The following is a 12,500-nucleotide window of genomic DNA, read 5'->3' on the forward strand; positions in this document are numbered from 1 at the left end:
CGGTGTTTACTTCACCCTGGCCTTTGCTGGCTTAGCATTGATGATGGCCATGGTGGTAGGCATCGTGGTGCTCCGCCGAAGGAACAACAGCAATCCCCACAACCAGGTGAGTGTGCCTTTGTTTTATTAGTCGAAGCAAAAGTAGAAAGGTTTAGATCTTCATCGCTGTTTTCTTTCTTTCATTTTCTTTCGTTTCTGTATTTTTAATTAATTCTTTTCTGTCATGCCATATTACATTGTTGCAAATACACAACACTTCTGTGTAATCTAAGTTATTATAACATTCAGCCTTTGTCGCTGATATATATAATTGTTAATATTAAAGCACGGCCTATGTTACCAATACAAAGAATTTGTTATGAACACAGCACATGTTACTGATACACACAACTCTCGTTGTCAATGTACACATCCTATGTCAAGGAATAATACCTTGTCCTACGGTTGCTAATACATACATCATACAATACCAATACATACCCTCTCTTTCAGGGCTTCATGGAAGTCGACCAGGCCATCACGCCCGAGGAGAGGCACGTGGCTAACATGCAGGTCAACGGCTACGAGAACCCCACTTATAAATACTTTGAGGAGAAGTAAAGCAGGGAAAACGGAGGCTTTCGGAAGCCTCGTCCCCTAAATAAATAAATAGATACATAAAATAAAAAATAATAATACTTAATATTATATGTATAGAATGGAAAATAGTGATGAAAAGAAGAGTTGGGAAGCCAGTCGTCCGGCTGTTCCCATCATCAGACACCTACCTGTAGAGCAGCTGGAAATTAGTCTGCGGATCGAGACCTTGCACAAGGACCCTCGTCAAGAATGGGTCAGATAGCAAGATTGATTTTTACATAAAACAGTATAGGGATTAGTAGATGACTAAAAAAAAATACTAAAAAAAAAAAAAAAAAAAAAAAAAAGGAAGGAAGAAAGAGAGGTACCGGAACATATGGCTTATTTGACGGACGGAAGGGATCGTACGAGTGACAGGTGCTGATCGTTAGCATGCATCTCCGCTGACACTTATGTTATCACCAATGGTCGCGGTTCCTCCAATATAGGCGAGGTTAAGTTGTCTGAAGGGAATTCAAAGAGTTTTTTTAATTTTTTGTAGTTTTTTCAGTCTTGCCTCCCCCCTCCCCACCCACTGTTGGCTCCATCTAAAAGGACCGCAATAGTAACGACTATTATTACTACTTTGGCCTACCAGCTTTCCTACACACAATTGCAACTCTTCTTTTAAATCTTCAACGATTGTCATTTCAAGAAAAGTTTCCCCCTCTCCATTTTTGTTTTGAAACAGAAGGTACTTTGAAACCAAAGCACCCTCTGAATTAGAGCCATTATAATGCTGTGCAAAGCCGTTCGTTGAAAGTTGCTCTTTTTCAGACCAACTTTCCTTTCCGTACCAAAGGGGGAGTCGACCCGGGCCATTCGCGATGGGTCAGAGTGATTGTTTTCGAAGGTCACAGGAATCTCAAAGCCTTAGATTATATTGGTTATAAGTTGCCAACACTCCTGCAAGTATGGGTGATGCATCGTGTCCATCTTTAACTTAGTATAAAATGATTTGTTCTGATAGAAGAAAAAAAAAAAGCTGATAGGTTTTATGCTTTTTAAGATAGTCTAACCCTTTACAGAATATTGGCCACTGCAGTTGTAAATCATCACTAACTCTCATTTAGGACAAAAGAAAAAAGAAACAAAATTAGTTGTTCTGGGTGCTCGGCGCGTGTCTCGAGATTAGCTTTCAGCGAGAGCAGATACTTAACCAAATTCTCTTCCACGTAAGCTTTCCTTTTTCATACTGAATGTAAAGAGCATCGGGCAGTGAAGGTGCCTCCGCATCCGTACACATTGAGGAGTAGGATAATTCTTCCTTCCTTTCCCTTTCTTTGCTCCCAGAGTTAAAAACCGGAAATTCCGAACACCGCCCAGTATACCCCAGGATAGCTGATGGAGTAGCTTATGACGGGTCGGTCGCCAGGCGAAAGGGGATTCTGTTCTATGCGAGCTCGCGTACGACGGAGTCCTTCTTTGGGACGTGGCACCTGATTTGAGTGGTCCTTTTTTTAATTTTTTTTTTTTTTATGCATTATTTTGATGCAGTTCAGCTAAAAAGAAAAGGAAAAAAAAAAAATATCCCACCCCCTCCTTTTCCCTTTCCCCCCTTTCCCCCCATTTCAAGTTTTTATTCTATAGGAGAAATTTATATTTTTGTCACTCCCCTCATGAAGGTGCCGGTTAGATACATTTTTTTATGTTATAAAGTCCACTGTAGATCTTTAGATCTGTAAAGATTTTTTTACATATACATATATACAGTATATATAATATATATATATTTTTTATCATTATTTACTTTTAATATGGTTATTTGTCTTCTAATTGACCATCATGAAGTGAAAAAAAATTTAAGCTCCTTTCAATTGCAAATGTCAATAATATTTGGCTTGTATGTGTACAGCAAAGTAATGCTTTAGTTCTGATGTAAACAAACTTATACTTCGTACCTCCCCGTAACTCAATATTTATGATGGTAATTACCTAGTGCACTACTGTAATTGTGTTAAGGCTATATTATGTGGAATCTCTAAGGGTTACAAAAAAAAAAAGATGATAATAAAAAAAAAAATGAGAAAAAGAAGAAAAAAAAAAGAGAGAGAAAGAGAGGTGGTAAAATCCCTCTTTGATAATGTGGATTATCAAAGAGGGAGGATAACTTGGATAAAGTAATTCTACATCTTTTCTCCATATGTCTGTACGTACACATGTAAGTGTCGCCGTACGTACGTACACGTGTAAGTGTCGCTGCTTGCCTTCAGTAAGCTGTTGTCGAAATTTCTAGGCAAGGTTTCTTTAACACATAAACTTCCGCTGATAATTTTTTTTTTTCCCCCTTTTTTTTCTCTCGTTTTTATTCATTCCCGTGTGTCGGTCGGCCAGCAGCTTTTGAGTCTTTGCACAGGATGTCATGTTCCAGCTTAGGGTTGGCACAGATGCAAGTGCCAACGGAACCAGCCATCTGCCAACAAGTCGACCGACGCGGTGTTAGCAAGGCTTGTTGGCAAGTGGTGGGATAAGCTGTCTCTTTTTTTTTCTTCTCTCTCAATGGTGTTCTAAGATAAAAGGGCAGTTAAGATAAAGTAACAAACACTTCTTTCAAACAAACAAACAAAAAAAAATAATAAAAATATAAAAAAAAACATATGGTAATGTCTTTGGGGGATTTTTAAAACTATATCATTCAGAGCAATTGCTGCAGTTGCTAGACAACTTGACTTCTAAACTAAACTCCATATATAAATATACATATATAAATACATACATATGAAAATTGCGTACCTCTTCTTTGCCATAACCCGTTTGTTTTTCTCGATTAGCCATTCCTCGTTTGCGATACACATGACCGTGTATCCGAGCTAACGATTTCCACCGCATTCCCTTTGTTTTTCCTCCATTCTATGTTCTATGGTATATATGCTATAGTTTGTTGTTTAATTATAGAGGAGCAGTACATAAAAGCTACTTTCCCTTGCCACTCACAGCATATACCTAGATATATATTGAAGCATGTACATAAAGAGTGGTGCAGGGTACGTGTCGTATCATAGAGTTGTATCATTTTATACTACCAGACTTTTTCTGTAGTTACAGTTGCTCTTCATGACGCAGGATTTTCCCAGGATTTTTTCTCTTTTTTTGACATTCAGAGTTTTTGTCCTCCACTTAAATTTTTTTGTGTTCTGTTAATTTGTTTTTGTTCTCTCCTCTCTTTTTATATTGTTATTTTCTCTGTTTTTTTTTAATGTCGTTATATATCTACATAGTGCCATTGTATAAAAAAAAAATACCAACTTGAGTTTCAGTTTGTGTTAATCTTTGTCGATTTTATTTTTACTTTTTTACCGTCAATTTCATCACTGAAACTCAAAATTCAAGAGAACTGGATCAATTATCCGCTAAAGATAAAGTGTTAATTTTTCTTTTTTCTCATTTTCATATTTATTTAATTTTTTTTTTCAAATCGCTTTCTTATCAGTGTCTCTAGTTCATGGGTCACAAATTGTTACATTCCCGTTTGCATTGTCTTGCGTTGCTCATTGCTGAGGAGAAAACCGTCATTGTAGAACTTACTTGCTAGGCTGTAAACCGGAGTCACAATTAGTTCTAGTAAGTAACGATATTTACTGTGAATGAGAGTAAGTGCTTCTTCTTTGTGGAAGTCAAGTGTGCAACAAAAAAAAAATAAATAAATAATAATAAAACAAAAAAACCCCGACATGTAGCTATTGCTACCAGGTGTTTTCGAGTGTCAGGCTGCGTCCCATGTAAGGCGGGAGGGTTTCTGTTTTTTTTTTTTACAATTATTATTAACTCTTGCAAGATTAAAATTCAGTAATTCAGTGTTATTCATAGGGGTCATTATATACCCAAGGAATTAGGCATATTTTAGGGGTGGCAGGTTTGCGGCATTTGTCCGGATTTAAAAAAACAAAAACAAAAAGAAGAAACTTGGCAGTCTCTGAAATATGACTTGAACTAAACTCTTTTTTCTTACTTAATGGTTAAGAATAGGATAACAAAATGATTAATTGGTTAAGAAAAATTAATACTTAAACCAAAAAAAAAAAAAGCAACCTAAATTTAATTCCCTCACAAGGACTCTCCTTTCGTGCTGTGGACACTGTCTTTAGTGTTCTTTAACCACTGTAGCTTAAAGAGTCTGTATGTCTCACACAATAGCAGGTTAAGTGATAATATCTTGCTCTCATCTCCCACAGGTCATCATACCGCACTGTAGTGTTCTGGCTGTTATTTTTAAACGTGTTCTTCTTCATGGTAATGAGAGGACTCGAGAGATGATTTTTTAATGACAATATGATAATGATTAAAAGCTAAGAAAAGGTATTAATTAAAATGTAAGCATTTTGAAATCAAATTGTATCTTTGCGTAGTCACTTTACAAGACATAAGGCCTTGGGAGTTGGGATTATATACTTGATCTGAAGTAAATGTACCAAAAAAAATGGTAATTGTTGTTTTTCTCTTATACCTCAGATTTTTCTCTTTTTTTGTCACGTGATTTTTTTTTAAAGAGTTTTACCAATTTTTGAAACCTTTTTGAAAGGTATTTTTTTCAGATTTTGGCATTTGTAAATTTGTTTTTTAAGACATTCATAAAATAATTGTAATGCAAGGTATCAATATTAATTGGAGGAGATGTTAAGATGGTTTGTTCAGTTACCTAAATAATGACTTTTTAAATGTTTTGATATTAAGGTAACATGAATAAATACTGCAAGTTTTAGCCAACATATTTAAGTTAAAGAGACAGAAATAATAATTGCTTTGATGCCACTGCGCTAGTTTAAAATTGAGTTTTAAAAAATAATTCCAGTCACCATTTTGCTGTCTTTATCAAATCAGATGAAATTTATGAAAACACTTATAAAAGAGGAAAGACATTTCCACTAAAAGTAAATAGTTTATATCAAGAAGCTTTCTCACAGTACTATTAAGCTAATAATAAACAGTATTACATAATATTTGAAGATCTGATATCAGTTCAGGATTAATATTTTGAAATGTACAGAAGAAACACTTTTCTCCCCATGTCTTACATTGCACAATAATGAATAACAATGAAAATGGGGCACCACATATAAAACAAGTGGAATACAAGGAAAATTCACCACAGTATTAAAAAAGAATAAAAAATAAAATAAAAACACCACCAAAGGGAAAAAAGAAAGAGACCTAATTATGATCCTGCCATAATTTATTAGATACATATTCTATTTTAGTTGTAAAATGTCATGCACATTAAACTTTTATTTTTTAAAATCTTTAATCCGTAAAAGGCTCCTAGTGTCTACACACAAAGTATAGAATTGTTCACCATTTCCCTCTAGGGGAGGAGGTGGCAGTGAGACGACGGACGTGGTTGGACAAGAGGACATCATACACTCGAAGTATATATGGATTTTTTTTTTTTTTAAAGAAGCTTCTCTTGGAAGATCGAAGAGGAGATGTAGAAAGGAAGGAGGAAGAATGATGATGGTGCATATTTGTTTTGTAAAGGAGGAAGAAAAATGATTATGATCTCTATTTTTTCTTTTCTTGTCTTATGGTAATCGGTTATTTCGCTTGCCATATATGGAGAGAGGAGTTAATATTGATATGAATTATTGTGGTAAATTGATTCTAAAAATACATCGATTTCGATTCCTTTTGTTTTTGTAATGGGCGTTGAAGAAGAAACCCCCAAAAGGGGTAACAAATTCCAAATAATCATAGAAAAAAAATGTGAAAAATATAAAATGTCCCAATGAAATGGCAGAAATGTTTTGTGGAGGATTGCAACAGCTATCACGGTCTGCCTTGCTTTGGTCCCATGGATGCTGTTGCAGAACCTCTTTTCAAAAAGGGGAACCAACGATCCTTATGTTGTTCTGTTTGAGCACGCATCCTTGTTTACCACTCGTATCCTCTTTAATTAAGAGATTACACGCATATCTAGAATTCTTTTCCATTTTAGTCTGACCAGCAAATTCACATAATTGTAATACAGAGGAAGAAAAAAAGGGAGTTTACTTTTGTTTTCAAAGAACAGTAAATGTAGCAGAATGCACAAGATAAAAAGACTAATACTATTTAAAAGTAACAATATCTGCACTCAATATGAAGCTGCCACACGGTGGAGAACAAAGCAGACATTTGCTTATACTAAAAAAAAAAAAAATGTAATACGCATTTACATCATCGTCCATATAACCAGTTCATCATACACACAACAACAAAAAAACGAAGCAGCATTTATACTCTACTTACAAATCTAAAATAAAAATTTGAGTCATTTGTTACATATACCTAGAGAGAGAAAAAGTGAGAGAAAATCGAAGGAAGAGACAAAGAGAGAGAGAAACATGAATAAAAAAAGAAGATCGGTACCAAGGGACCGTTGGCTACGAGAGCTCCGATAACATGATATGAAGTTCCTCGTTTAGTCGTTTGTGTCGTCTCTTCTCCACGTCGAACATCTCTTCGCACCTCTCCACCTGCGCCTTCAGCACGTAGTTGTCCTTCTTCATGGCGTTCGTGCAGAGCTCGTGGTTCCGCGTCCGGTCTTGCAGGTTGGATATTCTGCTTTCGAAGTCGTTCTCTTCGTTGTCGCTCTCGCTCTCCTCTCCCTCGCTGTCGCTCCACTCCGGCTCGACGAGCTGCGAGATGTCCACCATCTCCTCCTCTTCCCTTTCGTCTTCGCGGTTGTTCTTCTTCTTTCTCTTCTTGAGCTTCTTCGGCTTCTGGTTGGGCTCGTCGAACCACCAGCCGGCGTTGTCTTCGTTGTCTCCTGGCGGCGGCGGCGCCACCTCTTCCTCCTCCTCCTCCTCTTCCTCATCTTCGTCCTCCTCGGACTCGGGCTCGCTCTCCACGCCCTCCTTCATCAACTTAGCCATCTCGTCGATTTCTGCCTTGATCTTGAGGTAGCCCTCTCGCTCCGTCTGGCGTTCTCGGCTCTCCTCTCCGCCGCCGTCTCCTCGTCCACCTCCTCTCCTTCCTCTTCCTGTTCCTCCTCCTCTTCTTCTTCTTCATCTTCTTCCTCCTCCTCTTCCTCTTCTTCCTCCTCGTCCTCCTCGTCCTCCTCCTCTCCGCCTCTCTCTCTCCATCCTGTGCCAACTCCGCTCCGAAGTCCTCCTCTTCCTTCCTCTTCCTGTTCTCACCCTCTCTTCCCGTGCTTCTCGCGTTCTTCCCTCTCCTCCTCTCATCGTCCTCCTCCTCGGGCTGAGGGTCGCTCTCGCCTGTGGAACGAGGACGCGAAGCTCCTCCTCGAGCCGGACTTCGATGTCCGACAGAGAAGGCCGTGCCTCTTCGTGCAGGGCGTGCGTTCTTCTTCGTAGCGGTTGCCGCACAGCTCCCTCGTCCGCGCTGCCGCTCGGAGACGGGGGTCCGTGCGTGACTCGTCGTAGCGCGGTCTTGTCCTCGGCCTGCTTCTTGTGGAAGTTGACCTCCCGCTTCAGGTTGTTGATCTCGGTCTCCAGGGCGCTGCTCCCGGAGACCCGCGCTCGTCTCGCGCATGCGTGAGCTTCTGCGGTGAGCTCGAGCTTGGGCACGAGTAGATCCCTCGCTGGCTCTTGAGGGGTTTTTGCTCGACGGCGCCGGTCCTTCCTGTGCCCGCTTGTCCAGGTCTTGACTCAGTATGCGCAGTTCGATGTCGATTTCCTCGCAAGCCTTCGCGCTTCGCTCTTCTTCGGTGCTAGATCTCTCCCCCAGCTCGCCTGCGGCCTGGTCGCTGGGCTCGGCTGGGCTCCGGTCGATGTCCTCCTCACAGGTCCGCACAAGAGGCATTGACCTCCGCCTGCAGGCTCTCGATGTCGATCTTGAGCGGGACGCAGCTCCTGCAGCCCTGTGGGTGCTTTGTCGCCAGTCGGGGGGGCTGGAGGGTTGGTCGCTCTCATCCTCGTCCTGTTTAACTGCTCGCTCCTCTCACTCGCTCGCTCACTCTACGCACTCACTCAGAGCTCTCTCACTCCATCACTCCTGGCGGTTCTATTTCCGCACTCTCTGGAGAGACGGGCGCTCGCGGGGGGTCTCTGGGCTGGCCGCAGAGGGAGCTGTACTGCTCGCTCATTCACTCACTCTCTCTTTCTCACTCTCTCTCTCTCTCTCTTTCACTTATTCTCTCACACACTCTCTCACTCATTTTCTCACTCACTCTTTCACTCACTCTCTAATTCCTATTTAATCTGCCTCTCCTACTCTCTCTTATCCTATCACCCCCTCTTCTCACTTTTCCCCTCTTCCTCTCCCTCCCCCTCTGCCCCTCTTCCTCCCCCCATCCCTTCCCCCTCCCCTCCCCTTCTCCCTGCCCCTCTGCCCCTACCCTCCTCCCATCCCCATCCCCCCTACCCTCCCCCCTCTGCCCCATCCCCTACCCTTCTCCCTCCCCATCCCCAACCCTCCACCTCTGTCCCTCCCTTCCCCAACCCCATCCCCATCCCCTCCCCCTCTGCCCCCTCCCCTACCCTTCTCCCTACCCCTCCCCCTCCCCTCCCTCCCCCCTCTGCCCCATCCCCTCCCTTACCGTCCCCCTCCCATCCCATCCCCCTTCTGACCCATCCCCATCCCCCTCCCCCCTACCCCCCCATCTGCCCCATCCCCATCCCTTCCCCTTCCCCATCCCCTCCCCCTCTGTCCCTCCCCCTCAAAAGATGTCTCACCTAGAGCCTTGAAATCGGGTCTGCTCCTGTCATCCGTCCTGGCCTTCCGTAGCTTCACGCCCCTGTGGATCTCGTGCAGGAGCTCGTTGTGGGCGAGGGGCTTCTCCGACTCGTACACGAACTGCCGGAGGAGGAACGGGGGGGTGAGGAGGGCGTGGGGTGTATACGAACAAACACACACACAGAGGAAAGAAAGAAAGGAAACATACATGTGTATTTGTACACACAATATGAAGTAGTGAATTATGGTTATGAAATAATTTAGCCATAATGAGTGTATTAAAGGTAATACATATGAAAATATAAGAAAAAAATACAGTGAACCGAACTAAACTATCTACAACAATCACTTTCATATCGACCAAAGAATGACAACAATCAATATCCAGAATAAGAATATATATATCATCACTAACATCACTAACCACACAAAAAGTATAAAGTGAAAAAAAAAAAATCACTTACAAAAATATTCCCATTAAATATGTTCAAATCTATAGATCAATCACAGCAACAACAAAAAAATAATAAAATAAAATAAATAAATAAAAATTAAAATAAAATAAAATCCAAATTAAGTAAAAATTGGGAAGTGAGATCACGAGAGCCCATCCAAAGGGCGTGGCTCTCCGATTGTAGGCCTACCTTTCCTCCCTTGCCCCTGGACGCAGGCAAGATAGGCTTAGACCTGTCCGTCTTCTCGAAGGGCGAAAGATGCTTGAGTTTGACGCCGCCCTGTCAGGGTAGAAAAAGAAAGAAAAATGAGAGGTTTTTAATGTTCTGGGTATGTGATTTATTTTGTAGGAGTGATTTGAAAAGAAAACAAAATGGAGGTTCCAGTAATGCTGAAAGTGGAATGTTTTCTTTTCTTATGGAGGGAGTGACTGAGACTTCAGTCTGTAAACTCGTTTGATTTTTATTTCTGATTGGATATCAAAGTCTTTTTATAGAGAGTTTCGAGTGTCACAAAAGTATACACATCCATTTGAAAAAAAAGAAAAAAGAAAAAAAAAACATTTATATATACATACATACATAGTATTCGTTCCCATTAATATCAGTATTTACATCTCCAAAAGCTAATTAATTCCCTCACCTCAATATTCTTCAGCAAAGTGTTCCAGTCCGGCCTAGTTCTCGCCGCCCGTTTGATCTGGTCCAGCTTGAACTTCTTAGCCTCCGATATCTTCTTCTCCCCGGAAACCATTCCGGGCATGGGCGGGGGAGGCGGTGGCATACCTGGCATAGGGGGGGGAGGCGGGGGGATGACGCCGGGCATGGCGGGGGCTTCGGGTATGGCTGGCGACTGTGGGCATTAGGGGGTAGGGGTGTTGAGATAAAGATTGAGGGAGGGAGAGGGGGAAAGGGAGAGGGGGAAAGGGGGAGGGAGGGAGGGAGAGAGGGAGGGAGGGAGAGAGAGAGAGAGAGAGGGGGGGAGGGAGAGGGAGAGGGTGGGAGAGAGAGGGAGGGAGAGAGAGAGAAGGAGAGAGGGAGGGAGAGAGAAAGAGAGAGAGAGGGGGCGAGAGAGAGAGAGGGAGGGAGAGAGAGAGAGAGATTGTTAGTCAACAACAGCAATGGTTGGATATCTGTGTATATCCATATTTAATCTCCTGTTTGATTAAAGAATACAGACCATTTCTTTTTCTTTTTCTTCTACGGTACAGTAAATACACATCGATAATATGTAAATCTTCTTTTACTAATCATATTCGAAATTACGCTCACCAATGAATCATTATTACAAAAACTCAGTCGAAACAAATAACGGCCACGACTCATCGAAAATTCAAAAGAACTAAACCCCAAAACTTCTTTGAAGAAGAAAAAAGACACGAAAAAAACAAAAGACGATCGTTCCTACCTCTTTAGTGGGAACATCTTGGTCCCACCATAAAGAATTCGTGTCGTTTTGTTCCTGTAAGTAGTTACCATAAACAAAAAATTCAAACGATGTTTTTTTGTTAGTTGTTGGATATTGGGTCCAAACTCCGAAATACCCTGGATTAAAAAAATGTTATTCTAACCGTATCTTTGCATTTTTTTAAATAGAATTCTGATTATCATTCGTTAGGGACAACGATTGCCTTTTGAGCTTTGTTGATAAGAGTTTGTTATGGCAGAATTTTGTGAGTATTTTTTAAAAAATCACAACGACGGTTATAACAAATAGTTTCAGAAGATCACGCTAGGGGAAATATCTATTATTTTTGTTCGTGAATTATTATTTTTTAAATTATAATAACGCATAACATTTGATGCGTTATAATGACGACAATTTATTTAAAGATAATTTAAATTTCCCTTCTGCAATATAAATAGCGTTAAAACACACATAAAACAAATTATATAAAAAATAATCATAATCTGCTGGAAAATAATCTTATGCATAATTGGCCCTACGCACAACATGTTACATAATTAATTTATTGATTTTTCTTGCAACAATAAGCGAAATATGAAGTAGTATATATATCCATGCTCTGTGTAACATTCGAGTGTTTGTCTTGTCAGTGAAAGCAAAAACATGCAAGCGGTTGTAGTGCCCGGGTCACATGCATCATGCATTTCCTTTTTTTTTTTTTTTTTTTTTTTTTTTTTTTTTTTTTTCATTTGGGCTTACTTTTTTAGGGGGAGGTGGTGGTGGCGGGGGGGCTGTCGCCTTCTGTAAGAACATTATGATATCACTGTTATTATGTGCATTTTTTTTCCCCAGTTTTGTATGTACGAGTGAGAATTTTTTTTTATTCATCCTTCAGGCGCGCGCCATTCGTAGAAAACGGGAACCAAGGTACCATGATTGAAAGAAAAAAAAAAACATGCATTTTTTCTCATAAGGGTTTCACATCCACATTTCCAATGGACACATGCAGCTGCTTCATGTTTCGCAGGTGGTCGAGGGTGTTCACAAATTCCATAAAAAAAGACAACGACTCCAGCAGGAGAATGGAAAGGGAATAAGAATGAAAATTAGGGTTGGAAGATTCTCCAAACAGCGACACGGAGTATAAGCGACCAACTGTGAGGAGAGGGAAGGAAAACAAAAGGAACTCTTATACAGATACATATATACATATGTATGTATATATATATATATATATATATATATATATATATATATATATATATATATATATATATTTATATATATACACACACATCATACATATGTATATATATATACATATATATACATATACATATATATACATATACATATATATACATATACATATATATACATATACATATATATACATATACATATATATACAT

General features: G+C 40.2%; 2 protein-coding genes across 3 annotated transcripts in view; one reads left to right on the plus strand and one right to left on the minus strand.

The window, feature by feature from the left end:
- Appl (amyloid-beta-like protein) overlaps nucleotides 1-5,042 on the plus strand; it is a 98,589-nt gene extending 93,547 nt beyond the window's left edge. For both annotated transcript variants that reach the window (XM_043022359.2, XM_043022358.2), the window contains exons 11-12: nucleotides 1-106; nucleotides 493-5,042. The exon at nucleotides 1-106 is cut by the window's left edge and continues 41 nt beyond it. In XM_043022359.2, the coding sequence (XP_042878293.1) occupies nucleotides 1-106; nucleotides 493-600 (214 nt within the window). In that variant the 3' untranslated portion in view covers nucleotides 601-5,042. The remainder of the gene's footprint in view (nucleotides 107-492) is intronic.
- A 728-nt stretch (nucleotides 5,043-5,770) lies between these two features.
- LOC122257198 (uncharacterized) overlaps nucleotides 5,771-12,500 on the minus strand; it is a 58,823-nt gene continuing 52,093 nt past the window's right edge. Inside the window, 8 exon segments of the mRNA XM_086534325.1 lie at nucleotides 5,771-7,513; nucleotides 7,516-7,654; nucleotides 7,753-8,443; nucleotides 8,538-8,571; nucleotides 9,228-9,348; nucleotides 9,873-9,962; nucleotides 10,324-10,533; nucleotides 11,089-11,142. Coding sequence (XP_086390451.1) covers nucleotides 6,975-7,513; nucleotides 7,516-7,654; nucleotides 7,753-8,443; nucleotides 8,538-8,571; nucleotides 9,228-9,348; nucleotides 9,873-9,962; nucleotides 10,324-10,533; nucleotides 11,089-11,142 — 1,878 coding nt within the window. The 3' untranslated portion in view covers nucleotides 5,771-6,974.

The sequence above is a fragment of the Penaeus japonicus genome, unplaced genomic scaffold (assembly GCF_977035675.1).
Source record: "Penaeus japonicus unplaced genomic scaffold, GWHDUDI00000001_assembly GWHDUDI00000041, whole genome shotgun sequence".
NCBI classification, from domain to species: domain Eukaryota; kingdom Metazoa; phylum Arthropoda; class Malacostraca; order Decapoda; family Penaeidae; genus Penaeus; species Penaeus japonicus.